The following is a 19,812-nucleotide window of genomic DNA, read 5'->3' as shown; positions in this document are numbered from 1 at the left end:
CTAAACTATTCAATTAAAATTGCTGCTATTGCAAATATTGTTTGGGTTTTTTTTATTATGGGATAATTGGGCATACATAACGACAAGCTCACTGCTCCTTGGTTAAGAAAAGGCACCAGACTAGGTCTAGGTGTTTTCTACTGTCTCTCTCACAATGACAGGCAGCAGTTTGGAAAAGAGAAGGTTTGTGCCTTGGTCACGTCCTTGCCTGAGCAGAACCCAGCCTCCCTGTGAGTGCCAGGCAGCTGGGCCCCTGCCATGTGCTCTCTAACAAGCACCATGGGAGCTGCAGCTCTGCAGCCTCTGGGACAGCTGTGCCTTGTAGTGCCTTGGCTGCAGCACACCTCTGACAGCGCTGCAAACAAGCAGCAGCTAAATATGATTCACATCTTATTATCCATGTAAGTGCTGGTACTTACTGTCTCCAAGGTCCCCTGTGCTAAATAAATTCAGGAATCTGAAAGCAAAAATGTCATTCTGCCATAGTGCTTCCAGGAACAATTGCATCTTGCCTTTCAAGGGAGGTAAGGAGCCCACCAGGGCTCTAGGAGTTTTGAAGTAATGCCCATTGTGGGAGGTAAAGAGCCAACACAGTCCAACATTTGCATCTGTACCCTCGTGTCTGCTGCCTCTGAGGCCTGTCCTTTGCAATGCTGAGCACAATGAGACAAGAGGGTTGTACAGGACTGGGATCATTGTAGTGGGATGTCTTATGGGACAGTATCACCCCTGGGCTTCTGTAGAACAGTGACAATTCCACCACAGGGAGAGGAAGGGGAAAGGTGGAATTGCACTGAAGCCAGGGAATTGTTGCCTAACAAAAGAAAATCCTAAACAAAACAAGTAACACAAGTGAGCAACTTTTGTCCTTTATTTGTATGGAGAAGGCTTTTCATGAAGAACGTGGTTAGAATTTTTATATATTTCCCCTGAAAAGCTTAGCACTGAGTGTTAATAGACAGATCAAAGAGCTATTTAGCCACAGCAGCCAGGGAAATTGAACCAGGGCAGCAAAATAAAAATCAATCCAACTTTTAGTGTGTTTAATGTGATTTGGTTCAGAACTGACTTCTGCATGAGTACTTAGCAAAGCTTAAGATCATGAGAAGTTTGACTTCCTTGAGCCAAACTCTGTGTCCCACTCCCACTCTCGTTGCTTTTTGTAAAATGACAAGAATGTTTCCTATCTACAGAGTGACTTCAGATCTTCCCTGCCTTACCCACTGGTTTTACCACCCTCTTTTGCCTTATTGTTTGCAAGATTATTCCACAGGATCACATACTGTAAAGAAAAGAGTAATAGCCTGCTCACCAAGCACATTTCTGGGTCCTTGACTTGTGAGTAATGCTGTCCTTCTCAAAGTATGCTGGTAAAAATTTTATCCTTGATTGTGCAAAGGACATTAAACCTATTCTAAGAAGGTTTGAATGTTACAAAAAAAAAAAAGAGAGAGAAAAAAAAGAATAAAAGGGAGGGGAAAGATATTTCTTGAATCCTTCAGATCATAAACTCAGCCTGACAAGGATAAAGAAAATAAAATCCAGATATCTCAAGCAGTTCTCCTGGGGCTGGAAGCCAATACAGGGTTTCACTGGTAGGAGGTAGAATCTCCCATTTCTTCCTTGCTGCATCTGAGAGCAAAGCCCCACATTTCAAGATCCAATCCCAGATTCAGTAAGCCATGCTGGAGCCACTGAATAGTGCAGGTAGTGAGCAAACATATCTTATCTGGAAGAAAATTTCCTCATTTGGAAGAGGCTCCTCTTTTTTTCTGTGAAACTAAAAGTTGGAAGAGGTGCTTCTTTTTTTTTAATATGAGACTAAATTTAAAAAGCAGCAGCTGTCTGCAGCTTTTCTAAAGTGTAGAATATTAAAATAAACCTTAAAAAACCATGTATGCAACTAAGTATTTGGGAACAAAAAAAGAAACATTATCAATGCAGTTCAACAATTTAGCATGATAATCTCAAATTTGGGGTTCAGTCATCCTTCTTCCCCAGTTTAAGATTATATAAAAAAAAAAATAGGCCAGCATTTATGTATTTATTTTTAAAATTAAGAGATGTGAAAGTAAATAAAGAAAATGTAAACTCAGCTACATTAATATCCAGGACAGGACTGTGGTTATATAACAAAGTGGGCAAAATATTTTGCTTATTCCAAAATTCACTTTCCTCCTAGGGTATTTGTTCCTTAGGCTAAGAACAAAAGAGATTCTAAGTCTTTGCAGCCTGGAGAACTACTTGTGTTCTTCTTTGTAGCAACTTTTTCCATACTTGCAATAATTATCATCACTCCCCTCAATTATTTCTTCTTTACATTAAATAGACACTTATCTTTTGATCTTTCCTCCCTCTTCATGCCAGGACAGCTTTCATGCACAGGGGCAAACCGCTGTCTCTATTAACCATGTATTGCAGGCTCCAGGCATTCCAGGGGCTTTAACTTGAGGGGATAATGCCTGTCACAGATTTCAAAGAGCAGCTTATTTTAGCTGCTCCAGTAAGACTCTGTATGGCATGAAATGTGCTTGATCTCATCTGATCTGTTTCTACAGAACAGATTAAAGGAAAAAAAAGCAAAGCAATGCAGGCAAAGAATATTAGAAAAAAAGTTGGAGATGTAGACTCCCTTTGTATCATAAAATACCCTCTAAAACAGTTAATTACAGAGTCCTCATTAAGACAAGTCTTAAAGGACAACGTTGCCACCGTAGCCGGTCTTCCAAGAATTAAGAAGCCTGAGACCCATCAACAGCAGCATGACTTCACACCTTATTTGACATCCAACATTTCCACTCCACCTTCCCAGGCAGGCACATAAAACTGGGAATTACTGTAAAGAACTTTACCATACCAGACATGGGCCCCTGGCAAAGCAGCTTCCTCGCTGCCTCAAGGCTGATGCCTGGATAAGAGAGGCCTGGCACACAAAAACCAGGGTGTGACTGAACAAGGGTGGGGGAGCCCGCACAGGAAAGTTTAATATTCCAGAGGCACGGAAGCCTCTGAAGTCTGGGGAGCCACATGAAAAGCAGGTGCCTGTCCGGGCACATCGGGGAGAGGAGGACAGGCTCAGCACCACAATTACGCATCGTCTTGTGACTGGTGTGCAAGCTGCCAGGGGCAGGACGCTGCTGCAGAGCTGATTGCTCCCTTGAGACAAGCTGCAAAGTGCTGAGTGCCCAGAGCTGCAAAGGGAAAGCAAGTGAATCAGCATGGGGCAAGTCAGTCCCCAAGCACTGGTGTGGTGCAGAATTGTATCAGCATGAAGGTGAAGCACCGAGATGAAAGCAGAGAGGTTCCTTTGTTTATAAACACGCCAGAGACAACCAGGTTACTGTGGAAAGTAATTTTATTTCAGAATTCCACACACTCTTGTCACAGATCATGCACTTGGACTTTCCCCTTTGCAAATCCACAGCCTCCAGGCCTGGACGAGATGAGGCATCATCTCTTCACTTCTCACTGCTGCGCCCACATGCTAAGAATGAGGGCCCTGATGGCAGCTTGCCAGGGGGCAGAAAGCAGCCTCTTGTTTCCATAATTGCTTTTAAACACGAGAAAAGAAATCCATCTGACTTGAAAGATTAGCAGTGGAGCTCAGCAGCAGTGAAACCCACAGCTGAGCAAGTTGGTCCTCACCCTGTGGTTACAGGGAATAAGACGACAATCTCATGGAAGCTTGTGTGAGCTAAGCTAGAGCAGAACACAGGGAGACATTCTTGGAGCTGAGGCAGCCACCAGCCCAATGCATGCCCTGGGCCTCTTACAATCAATCTGTCTGAGCCGCTCTGCCAGGAAGGTGGCCTGGAGCTGCCCTTTTCACATTCAGCTTTAGGTTCTCCTGCTCTGTGCTACAGATTTGACCAGGAAGTAGCCCACCTGCAGGTAAGCCAGCCCTCCAGGCTGTACATCAACACATGTACTGCATTTAATACTGAAAGGTGCCAATTTGAAAGACTCTGCAACATTCTGTTTGACCCAAAGGCTGGGTGCAGCATTAGTGGTTGTTTCCTGCATACTTTCCCTACACCTTCCCTGTTTCTATTGCCTCTTATACCTGACCTTGCTCTTAAAATATTCCTAGTTGCAGTGTCCCTGTGACCCATCACATCTTTGGCCTTTGTCAAGACTGCCACTGCCAGGGCAGCTATTGCCTGCTGTGGTGGCTGCCTGTGGGAAGCGATCATTTGCCCCCTGAGAACAGGCTCATGGCTGGCTCAGAGGAGGGCAAAAGTGAAGGGAAGAAATGATGGAGATGGTTGATGCAAGTGAAGTGGAGCAGAGTCTACAAAAAAGGCAAAAAGGCAGCTTCAGTCTCCATTTGATACACAAATTGAGCTCAATAGCAGCAAAAAATGGCCATAAAATATTAATTCATTAGGTTGCCAGGAAGAAGTAAAAGCATTCATGTAAAAAATTATATATACAGATATGTATGTGACAACTGTTCTCAGGTCATATCTCACCTTTTCTTTTTTGTATCTAGTTTTAATGATTTCCAGCCACACTGCTGTTAAAATGTGAAGACCACAGTACTGGAGTCAGCACCAAGTGAGGGGTGACATCACACTGAAGAAATGAGCTTTGGGGGAACTCCTGACAACCCAGATATTTTAATATTTTTGTTGACCTTCAAGTAATTAAAAACAAGGGGAATTCCTCCCAATAGCCTATAGGCTCCAAGTCTCATCTGCCTGCTTTTAGGGTAGAAAGGCTGACATAAGAAAGGCAGTGGGGGGCAAGGGAAGGAAGAGGGGGGAAAAATCTGGGAACCAGAGTGAAGAGCAATCAACAGTTGAACAACACTGACTGCTGCAAAACACAAAGTCATACAAATGGGATTCCTGTTAACCTTTGATAGGCTATAGACTTTATATACACACACAGACTCCAAAGTACACATCTGGCAGTCTAGAAAATACCAGTACCCTAAAGATTAAATAATTTAAAATGCAACATTGCGTTATCACTGTATACAGAATGCTGTCTGACACACTGGCTAAAATGGACGGATTGTCCGAGAAATTGCTCCCTCCCTCACCTCACCACTGCCTCTAAAAAAAACCCAGGGTGAAAGACTTCCCTCCATGGTTCCACTCCTGAAATTCACCTTGAAACTTCTCTTTCAAAGATGGGGGAAGCCCTGAGAGGAAGGGAGGAGAAAAGGAAAAAAGGATTCCTGCTCCCTCCAAACTCTGCTGCTACAGTACTCCTCTCCACTGGCTAAGGAGGCTGGACAGCAAGGGTGAAAAAAGCTCCTAAAGCAGGGAAAAGGCAAACATGTTTCTGAAACAATAGTTATGCTGGTCTTTTGAGATACACACAGAGCTCCACATTCGGGGGGACACCTTCTCTCCTACTTCCTGAAGACAGCAGGTGGCTAAATGCAGAGTATAAAGAGTCTACAGCCTGAGAGCAGCCACAGACAGGAGTGAGCAGAACTGCACTGCCAACAGGTCCAAAGAGATGGAATGGGAAGGTGTGCCCTCACCAGCTTTCTAAGAGTATTTGTAAAATGGGAGCACTGGAAAGTCAGCACATGGTAATGAGGAAGGGGATGGACAGCCTCAGTTCTGGGGAGGAGACTAAAGCACACAGAGCAGATGGCAAAGCTAATATATCCCTAAATGCCAGCTTTGTATATGTACCCTAATATCACTGTATGGGACAGAACCTTGCTGATGTCACCAGTTCAGTTCTATCACCTTCACAGCCTTTAGAGCTGGTGAGAATCTGGCTTGTGTGTGCTTATTCCAAAGCCCGTTGAGGCATGCAGTCTTGTTTCCACCTCCAGTAAACCAAAACAGCCATAAGCTCTTGGGGGGAAGTTAAAAAAAAAAAATCCCCATTCCCATGTGTGTCTCCCACCCCTCCCCTATAATCACCCTCTCTTCCTCTAGGCCAGAGACAATTGAAGAGCTGCCTTGTTCTCCACTCCCGAGGCCTTTCCCAGTAGATCTGGCTAGGCAGGAACAGCAAGCTCTGCTCCTTCAGCCTCATCACACAACCAGACCACAAAGGCTCCTTCCTCCCCTGTGACAGCCTCAACAAGAATTGTCTGTACAGGACGTTGTGTTGCAGCAGACTGGACAAATTTTGGCCCTTAATCCTGAACCCAGCTTCCAAAGGATGAGAAGGCTCCATGGGAGCAAGAGCTGCGTGAATTCTTCAATTTCAAGCTCTACAGCCCTAAATATTGCCAGTGTAATCATTATCCACTCAGAAATACAAAAAGAACCCTATCCGAAATATCTCACTCAGTCTGCCCTGCATGACTGGGCCAAAAGGACATAAAAGAAAGGAAAGTGAGACAGTGTAGGACAGCAGAGAAAAAGAAACATAAGGCAAAATCAGGCTGGAGGAAATTAAACAACCTCAGTGCAAGTCTGCTAAAATCATCACTGGATTTACCAGCCCAGTTCCACCTTCTTCAGACCAAAAAGGGTTTGCTGCAGTAAGTGTACTACAGAAGAAAGAAGTGCATAGTTTGGTTTATTTTTTTTGGTAGACACTAAAAACTCATCAGAATTTATGTGAAGATCTCAGAGCTGCAGTTTAAGCCTCTCCTCCCTAGCCAATGGGTACCTGTTGGGGCAGAGATGGTGGAAATGGACCAGTAGCACCAAGAAATTCAGTGGGAGCACCAACTCCAAAGCAGGAATTACTAATGAACCAAAAGGGGAGAGTGGTGAAGAGAGAGAGAGAGGGAGACAGGGAGAAGTGGAGGAGACATAATTTGCAGTAATCAAAGTCTGCATTGGCTAAACCCTATCAACACTTCCCTAGGTAAGGCCCCATTACGTCTGCAGCAAGACCTCTGGCTCCGACAGAGAGCTGTAGAGGGTGTAGCCCAACTCATCCACTTCTTCAGGGGTGAGCTCTGAGAACAAGTTCACCTTGGGGTTCAGGGCACTAGGGAGGACACCAGCCTCCAAGTGGCGGATCAGCCCCTTCAGGGCCTGCAAGAAGCGGTCAGCCAGCATGTCCTGGGACCAGTCGGACTCCTCCTGGGAGAGGTGCAGGATGACATTGGTGAGCTGGCTGGCAGTGAGGTGTCCCAGAGCCGGGTTTAACTTGCACACTGCTTTGAAGATCTTGAGGCACAAGCAGCGGCAGCCAGAATCCCCCTGGTCCAGGGCGCGGAGGCGAGCCGTTTCCGCTGGCCGCAGGCTCAGGCGCCACAAGTTGTCATTCTGGGCCAGTCGGTGAGGTTTGGCAACGAGGACGATGTCCCCCAGTGTCAGGGATGGCAGAAAGTCAATAAAAAGATGCCGATCTGCATCATACTGGACTTCCAGAGTCAAATCTGCTGGGGGAGCCGCTGGACGGATCACATAGTCCAAGAGACTCCCGATTGCTGGCCAGTTGATGGACCCAGCTACAACTTTTTCAAAGGTGTCTGCTACAGTTTTGGGGGAAAGGTAACCTCCCACCACACAGCGGTCCCAGTAGCTGCTCCCGCGAGGAAAGTACTCTGGGTTTTCTCGACGCACCAAGTAGAAGCCAGGAATGTTCATGATAGTGTCCTCCCCGGGGATACACGACCACAGGTTCTGCTCCAGCATGAGAGGTACAATGAGCTGGATGTGGTCAGCTGTCACTACCTTTCACAAGAGAGAAAAGTCAGTAAGAATAAGCTTTCTCACTCCACATTCATTTTATTCACCACCTTTAGATAGCCTTTTGTCCAAAGGAACCTGGAATAAGGATTCAGCTGTCTCGCTTTCCTCTCTGCGTGGGATTCCCAGCCTCCCTTTGTTAAAAGGCATTCTGAAGGACTATTTCCAGCCATCAGTGGGATAATTCCAAGGTACAGCTGAAGCTAGTGCTTACGTGGTATGTACTATTTAGAGACCTGACATGGACTGCATATAGATGAATCATTCTGCCACATACTGCTTTAAATCTGCTCCTTGGTTGTGAGGTGCAGCTGGCCTAGGGCACAGCAACACCACATGACAATTTAAACAGGAGACAGAGTTTCAAGTTTCTTGACAAGCTTCCGTTGCCATGGTTTAATAATCCAATGCTACAGCTAGGTACACTGCCCTCACCTGGTCTGCCACATTGTTTGGAAAAAGGTTGTTAAAGATCCCTTTTCATCAATGTGATTAAGACCCCAGGTCTAAGTTTCACTGGACATTCCATGCTCCATTCCAGAGCTCTGACTCAAAAAAAGAAGTGTGCCTCTGAATCACTCACTATAGCCATGGGCATCTTGCCATCAGGGAGATATTGCAGCAGGGACTGCTGTCCAATCCAGGTCTGTCATGCATTAAAAAAAAAAAAATAAAGGGTAGGAAAGACCTACGTGAATACATGGGAGTTCTAAGGGAATGTTTTTGGATGGTTACAGAGGGATGGAGAGAAAACAGACATGTACCGGAGAAACATGAAAAACACAACTATAAGAAAACAAGAAAAACACAACTATAAGAAGAGACAGAGGAGAAACAAAGAAGGACAAAACAAGAAGGCAAAGGCTTTGCAGACAATGACAGAGCAGCCTGGTCATGCTTGTTCAAACAGCACTGTGGAAATCAACGCCTGGCTCCACAGTGGGAAAGGCAGCAGCAGGGGCCTTATTACTGAGGAATGCGGTGCTGAGCCAGCAGCGCCACCAGGGAAGCCTGAAACGCCCCTGCGTGGTCAGCCTCCTGACCGAGGAGCCCAGGAGTTACCTGCAGGTCATCGTAGAGGCTGCCGCTGAGGTACATGTCCCGCAGGGGCATGTCGGGCAGCTTGGCGCGCAGGAAGCTGCGCAGCTCCGCGCAGATATCCACGGCCGCCTGCTTGGCCCGAGCCTGCTCGTCCGCTGGGATCGCCACCCGCCGCCGGTAGTACGCCAGCAGCTTCTCCTGTAGGGACAGCCGAAGACGGGACTTCTTCAGCTCCACCTGACTCCTCTTGGCAGATGGCTTGGGCTTTGTGGGTCGAAAGAAGTCTGCAGGACAGAAGGAGAACTGTTGAGGTTGCAGCTGATTTCGCTGCGAAGCGTTGCGCAGAACAGAATCTGCAGCGCGGAACTGTGGCCTCCCAGGTCTCAAAAAGCTCTTGGCAGACATTTTGCAGGCTTTACACAGCTACCACTCCAAAGGGGCACGCTGAGGAACTTCAAAACATACTAGTAAGAGCATCAAAATGGATGAAAACAAGTTACTAGATTTGAAATTTAGCCAGACTAATATTGTGTACAAGGATGTAATTTTAATGGCTACGGTGGGCAATATGTCAGCTCAATTTAATGAAAAATTCAGTGCTGTTACCAGTTCAAAAGCTTTCAGTGTGATCCCAGATCAGTGAATAAAACGCTTTTGAACAACCAGCATGATGTCTTTGAGTTTTTACCATTGAAACAGATTATTACAAATTACCAGTGAAACCCAGTCCTGACTAGCATGTGAGATCAGAGAAGACTGTGCCACCTGGAAATGAAACAGTTGTTGGGAGTCTGACCAGCACAGTTATTAGGATGATGAGCTGACAGATCCTGAGGCCATCCCAGCTCAGGCCATCATAGCTCCAGTGATACCCCCCTGAAACCTTCACTGCAAAAAGATCAGAGAGCCCACTCAGAGGCACAATGCAACAACACAAGGTTTACATTGTATCTGCATTACTAAACAATATCTGACCTGCACAGATTCTCTGAGTCCCTTCTTTTCTGACTGGTTTCCCAAAGAAATAAATCAATGCTTCCCATCCATTTCAGATTTCTCTTAACATAGATGAAGAGTTTCAGAAACTAACAATGAGAATTAAAGGGGAATTACAGATCTAAGAGAACTTTGGAAGGGCTGTGATCCCTAAGGGGCGCAGGAGAAATCACCAAGTCAGTGGCCCCATTAAAGCAATTGGGCGTTGCCAAGTTTTGTTTGATGATTTGGCCACACAGCACATGAGGAATGGCTGACCAAGCTGTACACAAAGCCATCTATCCTAGCCTCAGCAGCTGCTGTCTCTTGTCCCACTGGGTTCTTTTGGATAGATTTGAATTTTTGTGTAAAGGAAATAATGCACTAAGCCATAGGGAAGTGGATTTCATTGCCTATTTATGAAAAAAAATTATTTTTGCATACTGAATTTTAATTTACTTCTAATTGAAGAATTTAAGACACCATCATCAATGTTTTTATTACTCAGCCCATATGCTTGGGGACTCCAATCAAATGATCTAGACCCCATTTAACACAGCTGTCTAGTTTTTAATGTTTCCTCAACAGAAAACCTATTGCCATCCCAAAGATATCTTCCTTTAAAATAATTTGGAAATCAAATTAATAGCTTGATTCTAAATTTTAGTTTAAATCTTCAAGTATAAATCTCCTGATATGAGTGATTGGGGATAGAAAGTAAAACCACTGAGAACAAAGAACCACCCACACATAACAAAACATGGCTGGATTCTAAATTACTGATTATCCCATCCAGAAAGAAAACTACAGGACACTTCCTATAGACTATTGAAGAGAAACACAGTGATAAGCAGCACTAAACATGGAAACATCGATCCAGAAATTATTTGGAAAATGGTAGCAATAATACAGGAAATACTGTTGTAAACTGATAGTACATTCACAGCTCAAATACTCTCCCCCTAAAAAGATGCAAGCAAACTGGAATGGCCCAAAGAAAGGCAGCAGAGTGCTTGAAACGAATGGAATAGCTTTCTATCAGGAAAGATTAGATATTCAGATTGAAAGAGCAAAAATTGGGGAGAATAAAGCTTAACATCATGAAGTCATGAGAGGAACAAAGAGTGCAAATAGATGATCATTACTGACTTGTTCCCAATGTCAGTTCTGATTCTTGAAGGTACCAGTACACCTGCTTAAAAGAAAAACATAAAAATCCTGGGCCAGACACGGTATTTCCTTCTTCTGCATTCCATTAAAGAAATGCAGGGTTTATAGGCCTGGATGACTCTGTGATGCAGGAGGATGACCATGCCTCTTACCAGTGTCTGCAGCTGATGGATCAGTGGGAAGGGTCTGCAGGGAGCGGCTGAGGCTGCTCTTCATGTCCTGGGTCAGCAGGCGTGAGGAGGAGCCCAGCCAGTTTGGCTCTTCCCAGCTTCTCTTTCCCGACTGGCTCAAGCGAGTGGGGCTGCTGGGAGCACTGATTGCCCGGTCGTACATCTAAACCGGAAGGGTTTGAGTCACCAAGGGGCCAACGCTGGCATTGTACCCAGGCCACTGCCAGCACCCTGCTGCCAGAGCCGTGCCCGGTGCTGGCCGTGGCACTCCCTCCCTCTCTCCCTCCCTCTCTCATCCCCTCGCTCACCCTCTTGACGGCCAGCGTGGCGATGCCCAGCATGGCGGCGCCGCCCACGCCCAGCACCAGCCGCGCGTTGGCCAGCACAAAGTCAATGGCGGTGCCGATGCCGTTGTCATCCTTCTTCCCTCTGCGCTGCCCAGCGCCTGCCATCTCACCTGCGAGGGACAGGAGTCACACAGTGGGACAAAATGACAGTTCACCCCCTCCTCCCACACCTCACACCCACTGCTGCCCCAGGTTTTACCACAGGAAGGGACCACCCAGCCCTGCACCCTCTCTAATGATGTTCCCTCAAATTGCTGCTTGTTCCCAGCAGTGCCAGGACAGTACAGACCAAGCAACGTCCAGTGCCCCAGGAAACACATCCAAATTTGAGGTGAGGTTTCTAATAATTGAATAGGTTTAATGAAAGAAAGCAAAATTTACTTCCACAGTATTTTGCAATAAAATCCTACGTATTAAGCAAAACCTTCTAACTATTCTGGTATTTTTCTTATAATTTGTGCTTCCCAACCAAAGCACATCCAATTTATTTTGTAATTTCTAATGTAACAAGTGTGATTTTGCTTACAGACAAGGCAATACAGGGTTGGTCAACTGTCTGGCATAGAGTGGAATCTTCCCCAAGAAGTGACAGGCAGTCTCAGAGCTTCCATTCACAGATTAATTTCTGAACAGTGTCCAATCCCAGATACTTCAAAGATGCCCAAGAATCAGCAGCAGAGACCGCAACACATCATAAAAGGAACAGCTCCCTTGCCTTCATTTGATGTTTATTCCTGCCCTGGAGGCTGGTGGGTTTGACTCTCAGACAAATCATGTAAAACACTGAGATGAATATTTTCTTACATGTGTACTTTTGTGTCCTCAAATTGCCATTAAATGTGACCTTGAGATTTAAATTTAAAGAGTCTCTTAGGCCACCATGGCCTCAAGCTGTGCCAGTGATGGCTCAAGCTGGACATCAGAAGGAATTTCCTCACAGAATGGGTAATTAGACATTGGATTGGGCTGCCCAGCAAGGTGATGGAGTCACCATCCCTGGGGGTGTTTAACTTGGACGTGACAGGCAGTGCCTTTTAGTTACAAGGTGGATATCAGTCAAAGATAGTAGTCAATGATGTCAGAGGCCTATTCCAACTTCAATGATTCTGTGATCCTGTAAAACACACTTTACCATCACTGTTGCCATAGGGGGATCCCCAGTGAACCTACATGAAAACACCAAGAAACTCCTGCACTGTGACTTTAGGGCTGTTTTCTGAGTCAGTGTTGAAGGATCCAAGGATCTGAGCCTGCCTGCCTGTCTGGGGTGGTTGAAAACTGCTCTTTGTTTTTTCTAAAGCCAAGCCAGCGGCAATGTTCCTGCCTGGATGCACTAAGAATTCATTCACTTGTCATCCCCAAGCAGAACAAACCCCACACTTTTGCAAAGCTCACTGTAACAGCAGCATGAAGAACACGGTTATATCATTGTAAATGACCTACCTGTGACCTAATGCATTTATGAAGAGAACAGGAGAGCCCTCCTGGTGTGCCTGTGGAAGCACCTTCAGGACTTCTTCAAGAAAGTGGTGGGTAGTGAGTGTTAATCATCTCTTCTGGTGGGCGAGGGGATTTTGGAAAGAAGAGGGAGGTACGTGGGACCGGTGGGAGCTACAGGGAATGGCTAAACCAGGCCCCCGAGCCTGCTCCGCAGGAAAGCCTGCCCCTTCTCCAGCTGCCTTTCCTTGTCCTCCAGCCGCTGCAGCCCCTGGTTCCGGCGGAACTCGCGGCGGATGGAGGCCAGGTAGAAATCCCGGTCGGTGTAGCGCAGGCCGCGGCCGCGGCGCAGCAGAGCCCGGTACAGAGTCAGCACCGCCTCCCGGGACCACGCGGCCATGGGGGACAGCTGTGCGGTGCGGGCGGGCGACCGGCAGAAGAGTGACCGAGGGCGGGATCCGGGTCAGCTTCTCCCTCCCCGAGGGACCCGCCGGCCGCCGCTCGGTGGCGGGCCCCGCTCGGTGCCGGGGCCGCCTGTCCAACGGCGCGGGGTAACGGCCGGTCCGGGGCGCGGGCGGGCGCGGGGGCCGCTGCAGCCCCGCGGGAGGAGCGTGGCCGCCCCGCTCTCACCGGGCTGCGCGCGGGGCCGCTCCGGGCCGCTCCCGGGGTCACCCGGTAGCGCCGCGCTTCCGCTTCCGGGCTGCGCCCCCGCGCCCGCCAATGGCAGCGCCGGCACCGCGGGCAGCGAGCCGCGCGGGCCTGAGGTGGCGGCGGCGCGGCGCTACCGCCCCCTGGCGGCCGGGAGGGAGGGGAGCGGCCCGCGCCCGGCCCACCCCAGCAGCCCGGGATGCTCCGGCCGGGAAGGGCCCCGGCAGCCCGGGCTTCCGCTGCCCGGGGCTCCGTGTGCCGTGTGGGGCTCCCGCCGCCCGGGGCTCCGTGTGCCGTGTGGGGCTCCGTGTGCCGTGTGGGGGGTCCGTGCGCCGTGTGGGGCTCCGTGTGCCGCAACATAGCGCGCTGGCCCGAGAGGCAGCGTCTGCTGTGCGCCACGGTCACGAATCGCGGATTCCGTGAAGTTGGAGAAGAGCTCTGAGGGCAGGGAGTCCAGGCTCTGGCTGAACAACACCTTGTCAACCTCATCATGGCACCCAGTGCCACGTCCAGTCTTTCCTTAAACACCTCCAGGACGGTGACTCCACCAGCTCCCTAGCAGCCCATCCCTAATGTCTAATGGCCCTTTCTGCAAAGGAATTCCCCCTAATGTCCAACCTGACCCTTCCCTGGAAGAGAGCAGTCCATCAATGCTGCCTCTCAAGGTACTTCTGACTTCTGGGATGCTTTTTACAAACTAACTTATCAAATTCAAGTTGCTTTTCTTTATCTCCAAGGAACCCCCCGAGACCAGGGCTTGGTCTGGAAGCCTCAAGGCTCTAGGAGAAGGGCAGTAGCTGGCAGCCCCTCTGGGATCTGCCTAAGCTGATGGAAAGAGACTCTCAAAGCCAGAACTTTTTGCTCTACTGTCCAGGTGTAAATCCCACTTTTCCATTCTCACCTTCTCTACTGTGAAGCATCTCTGGGGCATATATATTTCTCCTTAGCCATCTCCTCCTCCCCAGGTCCTACCTAAATATAAAACATAATGTGCTGTGCCTCCCCTGGAAGGGAGGGTGAGAGAAGGAGCAAATGGTGTGTAACAGAGGAGAGCCACATCACTTCACACAATTCTCAGCGACACCAGATATGACAGTGATAGAACTAAACAGGAAGAAAAACAGAAGCTCTGGACTGGCTCACTCCGTGCCAATCTCCTCTTGTTCATTTCCTTTCTGAGATAAACAACCCCAATCATTTTGATCTCTCTGTGAGCGAATTTGCCATGCCCCTAATCAGCCCTTTCTGAGAAGGGCTTACTTGAACTGCAGACAGTATTCCCAGAGAGGCCGTGCTAGTAATTTACATAATAGCATTATCATATTTTCCATATTATTCCCTCCTTCTTCCTTCTGCATGCTAATATTTTGCATGTGCTTTTTTTTTTTAACTTGCAGCTACTTTCATAGCCAGGGTTTGTGTGACATCCATATTATTTCTTGGATTGCTAGAGAACATCTGGAGCTTTGTAATTCTTATGTGCAATTTGTTTTCCCTCTTCTGACCTTGCACATACCCAGTTGATCCTTGGCAAATATGCGGTGTTCCCCATTTGCCACATTTGCATTTTACTGAATCCTTTTTGATCTCCTCAAGAGTCAATAGCTTTGAGTCAACTTTTAAAAATGTTCGGTATATTGCTCATCTTTATTTCCAGATCACCAGTTCATATACTGGGCTATCCAAGACCTCGGAGGCAGCATTCACATTCCCTTCTCTTAACCTGCTGCCAGAATGAAAATTGATCTTTGACCCCTCCTCCCAGCTTCCTGCCTCCTGCTTGGGTTGTTAATCCTCAGAAATACTTCCCTTCTCACAAGCAGGCTCTGTCACCCCTGGGCAGGTGTGCTGATCAGCCCAGTCCCCAAAATTCTCAAGTCTGGATCAAAACTTGAGCAGCCATATGTGGCAAACCCCTGGTGTACTATTGATGGGATCTGCCAGGTCAGGCAGAGCAGTGATGGATTTCCCTGCTGCCCTCCTGCCACGGCAGCCAAGGAGTGCCACCTCCACAAGTGCCCGTCCCCAGCCCAGCCCCTTGGGTTGTGCCTCTTTTGGTGTTTCTCTCTGTTCTTTCCCCCAGGCTGGCTGCCAGCTCCCGGGCCCCTCGCCAGCAGCTGCGTGTGTGCATTGAGAGCTCCCCCACCCACCCTGTGCAGTGTGACCAAGTGCCCCAGCCCCTGTGGGATGTCACTCGCTGTGCCCGCTGCCCCACTGGGGCTGCCCACGCCCTCAACCTGCCCCTTCTCCCTTGCAAAGAGGAATAAGACTAAGGCATCCCCTCCTGTCCCTCGCCTCCTTGGGGGTCTCTGGAGCTGCCACTCCTCTGCTGGTCTTCTCATGCTTGCAGCCAGTCCTCCCACTCAGGCAGCCACTGCCACAGGCTTTGATGGCCACTAAAAACAGCAAATGGCTGCCCCTGAGCCCAGCTTGCAGCCTCTGTTCCTGGGAGCCAGGTGCCATGTCCAGGGCTTCCCACCACCTATTCTGCAAGGGCAGCACCATTCCCAACCAGGGAGACATCCCTGTGCTTCCTGTCACCAGCCAGTAAACCCTCCATGGGCAGCAGGGAGGTGAATGTGAGCCTCAGAGCTGCAAATGGCATCTTGGAGGGGCTGTAAAAGGATGGGAAGCAAACTCTGCTTGGAAGCAGAAGGCTGGTCTCTTAGAGGAGCCAGAGAGAAGTTCTAAAATATGAGGGGGAAGACGGATAGTGACCCACCAATGGTATCTGAGCTTGAACGTAACATCTTTAGTATCTTCTAGTAAATGGACCTTGTAGGAGGCCTTTTGGCAGTCTCAGCCCCGTTCAACAGCTCTCTTTAATTGCAGCTCTGTTTCTTTACTTTCCTTGAGCAGTTGCAAGGATTAATGGCATTTGAGATCCTGCTCTCCAGCTGTGACAAGCCAAGAGGGGCGGAGGCCCAAGGGTGGCACTTGTGGCTTCATTCCCTGAAGCCCCAGCAGCTTTGATGCTGAGTGCATGTGGGAAGACAGATGGTGAGGGAGGAGAGACCACTGGTACAAAGCCACCTTTCAAGGAGCATCTCTGATTTAGAGCTGAAACCCACATTGTAGTAGAGACAGTAAATATCTGATCTGGGAAGCCATGCTCAGGCTGTGTTTTTGACAGGGGGAAGAAGGGGAAGGTCCCAGCCTTGCTGCAGCTGTAGTGGGGCTTTTCAGACCCCCAGCCTTCCATCCCTGCAGTGCAGGGGGCTGCAAACACCATCAGCAGTGAGTGGTCTCCTGTGTGAAACAGAGCTGCTGTCCCCATGAGGGACTGCACTGACAGCCACTGAGGAGGCTCAGTTTTATTACCTAACACACTGAAATTGCTTTTGTAGTACTTTTACAATTGGTCTGTGCCCACCTTCACTCCCAGCACGACTCGTGTTTCTTCAAACAAATTTCTCCATGGCTGAGTTTGTTGGGAACTTTTCTCATTATTCCCTGACTGGTAAGATTCCATCCCCCGGCCTCCCCCTCCTCATTTTTCACTTTGCACCAGCTGCATGCTGCAGGAGGTTTAAAGAGCCATTCAGAGACCCTGCTTTTGTGAGTGCTGTTGTCCTTGCAGTCTTGCATCCCTACAGCAGCCCCTGTTTTCTGCAGGGGAAGTGTCAGCAGAAAGCAGAGGGCTTGCAGCTGGTGGTACCACCTGCCTGAGCTGAGCTGCACATGCTGACCTCAGGCTTTCTTGTGCTCCTTCACCTGCTGTGTGCTGGGATGAGGCACTCTCAGCGTGAACATGGGATTTTGGTTTGTGTACGGGTATCCTGGACTCCAGCATCAGGTATGGTTTGGTCCCATGTACATACAGACCACCTGAGAAGGGCATGGCTGCTCTATCTTTCTGCTTCTCTTCTTTTTCTAAGCAAAGGCACCAATTGCACACCTTGCCTAAGTAAGTCACAGGCCCTTAGATTTATTTTTGTTCCATTTATCTGGTTTTGGTTTTGCTGTGGTCTGACATTCACTTCTGGGTAACAGTTTGAGATAAAAGCTTTAAAAACACTGCGAAGCAAAAGGAAGTGGGTAGATGTTTTCTACATTCTTTTATTTTTGTGTGTATGCCTGGTTCTTAGTAAGTGTCTGAGGGGGGAAAAAAAAATATATAACTGATGATTTGTTGCTCTCTCTTTGGAAAAAGTCCAGATTGTAGAACAGGGCTAAAATGCCAGGAAAGAGTTTGCTGCATAGAGGCAGGCTTATGTTATTTTATTTTATGCATTCCTTGGATAACATATTTTCTCTCATTTCAGATCCTGGAGAAGTCATTTTAGATCTTTATTCAATACAGCTTATTTGCTCTTCTTCTCAGTTTTCCTTATTTTTAGAAAGGTGAAGTGTGTTCCCAAATTAAATCGTTGCTGGGATGGACTTCAGCCAAGAGGATCCATTGTTCAAGCCATAAGGCATAGGAAACACAAGAGTAAAACAATGGAGTTTTATATTGTGTTTCATTTGGCAGGGTGAGGAGAGATATGGCCTTGAAAGATTTGTATTCTTACATAGCTGTAATATGCTTTAAAAGACAGTAAGGACTATTTTCACTTCTCACTTTGCTTAAAAAAAATAAGCACACACAGAAATGCTGAAAATGTTGGGATTGCCAGATGCTCCTTAGTTCCAAGTAAAGGTTCATGTCTGGGGATCTCAGAGATGCTTACAGTAATGTCCCAAACATTAGCTGAAGAGGGCTGATCCTTTTCCTTTTTGCTGATATGCTTGTCCCTGCCGCAGCTTCAAAGGCAGAGCTTGCAGCAGCCTGGCCCCAAGCCAGGCTCCTCAACCAAGCATCCATGGGTTATATTCCTTATGTCAGCTTCTCACTCCAGTGATCCGGAGCCCCTCCTCTAGATGGGACAGTTTTGCAGTGACAGAGCGAAGCCCTGCAAAGCTCACGGCCCAGTGAAGGTTTGCCTTCAGCATGCCCAGGAGCCTCAGGAACACACAGCACTGCCAGGAAGCAGAACGTGCCTCCCCTCTGCCATGGCCGTGGCCAAATCCTGTCCGTGGCAGTGCTCTGGAAAGCAGGGCAGCCAGTGCCTGCAGCTGTGAGCATGAAGCCATTTGCTGGTGACGCTCTCTGGGGCTGGGGTGACTCTCCCTGGCTGCTCCACGGGCTGCCTGCCAGCCAGCTGAGACCTCACCGCTTCCCCAGCTGAGCAGCTAAAGCAGCGAGATTTAGAAGCATAATATAAAATTGGATTAATACTTGAAAATTAACTGTCCCTGCTAAGCAGCACATTAAAACGTGTCCTCACACAGGGAAAAAACGTATCCCAGCAACAAAAACAAACAGCTGGCAAAATGGGGTCTGGTATCCCCCTTCCAGCTTTCTGAAAGGTGTCTTAAGTTTATAATGAAGTCACTTTGTTTCCAAGCACCCTGGTGTTTGGAAACAGCATGTCTATCCCTTTATCAGCTCGCCTGATAGGCATCAATTAGGAATCAGCTGGAGCCAACCCCTGCATGAGAGGGTCCCTCCCAGCCTCCCCACCGAGCAGTGTTGCACAATGCCCAGGATGAGCACCAGACATCCATGAGAAAGAGCAAGAGCTTGGGAGAAACCACTGACTTCCAGGCAGGTCACCCAGAGCTGCTCCAGGATCCATCAGCCCATCTAACACCTGCTGGGTTACTGAAATCCTGCAAAACACGCAGGATTGCTTGGCATCAGACGGCTTGCAGGCTCCTGATTCCATATGGTGCTTAAGGCTCTGTATCCATACGCAGGATGCACGCTGCATTGGTGTGTTGAGGGACCCTCTGACACGGTAAATGGGGTTGTGGTGGGGCCACGTGCTCCCCACTGCTCCTGCAAAGGAATGTCTCCACCCCAGACTGGTTTGTCCAAGAGTCAACCCCTCCTGCTCACAGAGGCACTTGAAGCTCCTGCAGCAGAAGCTCATGCTTTCCAGGAAAAAAGGTCTTTTAAAATCTTACAAGAAACAAAAAAGAAATGTCATTTATGTTACTTTTTAAAATAATATGTGTCAGAAAGGATTTTGTGTTAGAGGCAAGAAAAATAACACGGGAGAACCTTTGACCTAGTCAAAGTAATTTTTTAAACTGTCTCACTAAGTTGCCATCGGTCTGTGCTTACAGGCTTATACTTCCCCTCTTGAAAAATTGAAATTTCAAGCATGCTGGTCATCAACTATTTTTAGATTATCCCCTGTTCAGGCACAAAAATACAGTAATCACTAAGAATGCTAAAAATTCTATGTAGAAAATTTTAATTGCTAATTTTTAATGGCAGGTTTCTTTCACGCCCTTTGTTCCAGAGAGGGAAGCAGCAGAATTGCATTCAGCAATGCACAACACAAGCCTCTAGTTTGATGAGACCCTTCCACAAAAGGAGAATTGAGAACATTAGACTGGTATGGATGA

The 19,812-nt window shown here is 47.9% G+C and overlaps 2 protein-coding genes across 2 annotated transcripts; both read right to left on the bottom strand.

The window, feature by feature from the left end:
* Positions 1–3,337: 3,337 nt before the first annotated feature.
* MIEF1 (mitochondrial elongation factor 1) lies at positions 3,338–12,947 on the bottom strand. The gene is made up of 5 exons (XM_066550125.1): positions 12,772–12,947; positions 11,290–11,438; positions 10,964–11,144; positions 8,688–8,950; positions 3,338–7,610 (listed from the first exon to the last, which is right to left on the bottom strand). Exons 2-5 carry the CDS (start codon positions 11,431–11,433, stop codon positions 6,804–6,806), a joined length of 1,395 nt encoding a protein of 464 aa, XP_066406222.1. The 5' UTR covers positions 11,434–11,438; positions 12,772–12,947; the 3' UTR covers positions 3,338–6,803.
* Positions 12,948–12,952: 5 nt separating this feature from the next.
* LOC136556749 (mitochondrial ribosome and complex I assembly factor AltMIEF1) lies at positions 12,953–13,273 on the bottom strand. Its single transcript, XM_066550126.1, has one exon. It carries the CDS (start codon positions 13,163–13,165, stop codon positions 12,953–12,955), a length of 213 nt encoding a protein of 70 aa, XP_066406223.1. The 5' UTR covers positions 13,166–13,273.
* Between the last annotated feature and the right edge of the window lie 6,539 nt (positions 13,274–19,812).

The sequence above is a fragment of the Molothrus aeneus genome, chromosome 5 (assembly GCF_037042795.1).
Source record: "Molothrus aeneus isolate 106 chromosome 5, BPBGC_Maene_1.0, whole genome shotgun sequence".
Classification (NCBI taxonomy): Eukaryota; Metazoa; Chordata; class Aves; order Passeriformes; family Icteridae; genus Molothrus; species Molothrus aeneus.
This window is presented reverse-complemented; position numbering and strand designations above follow the sequence as displayed.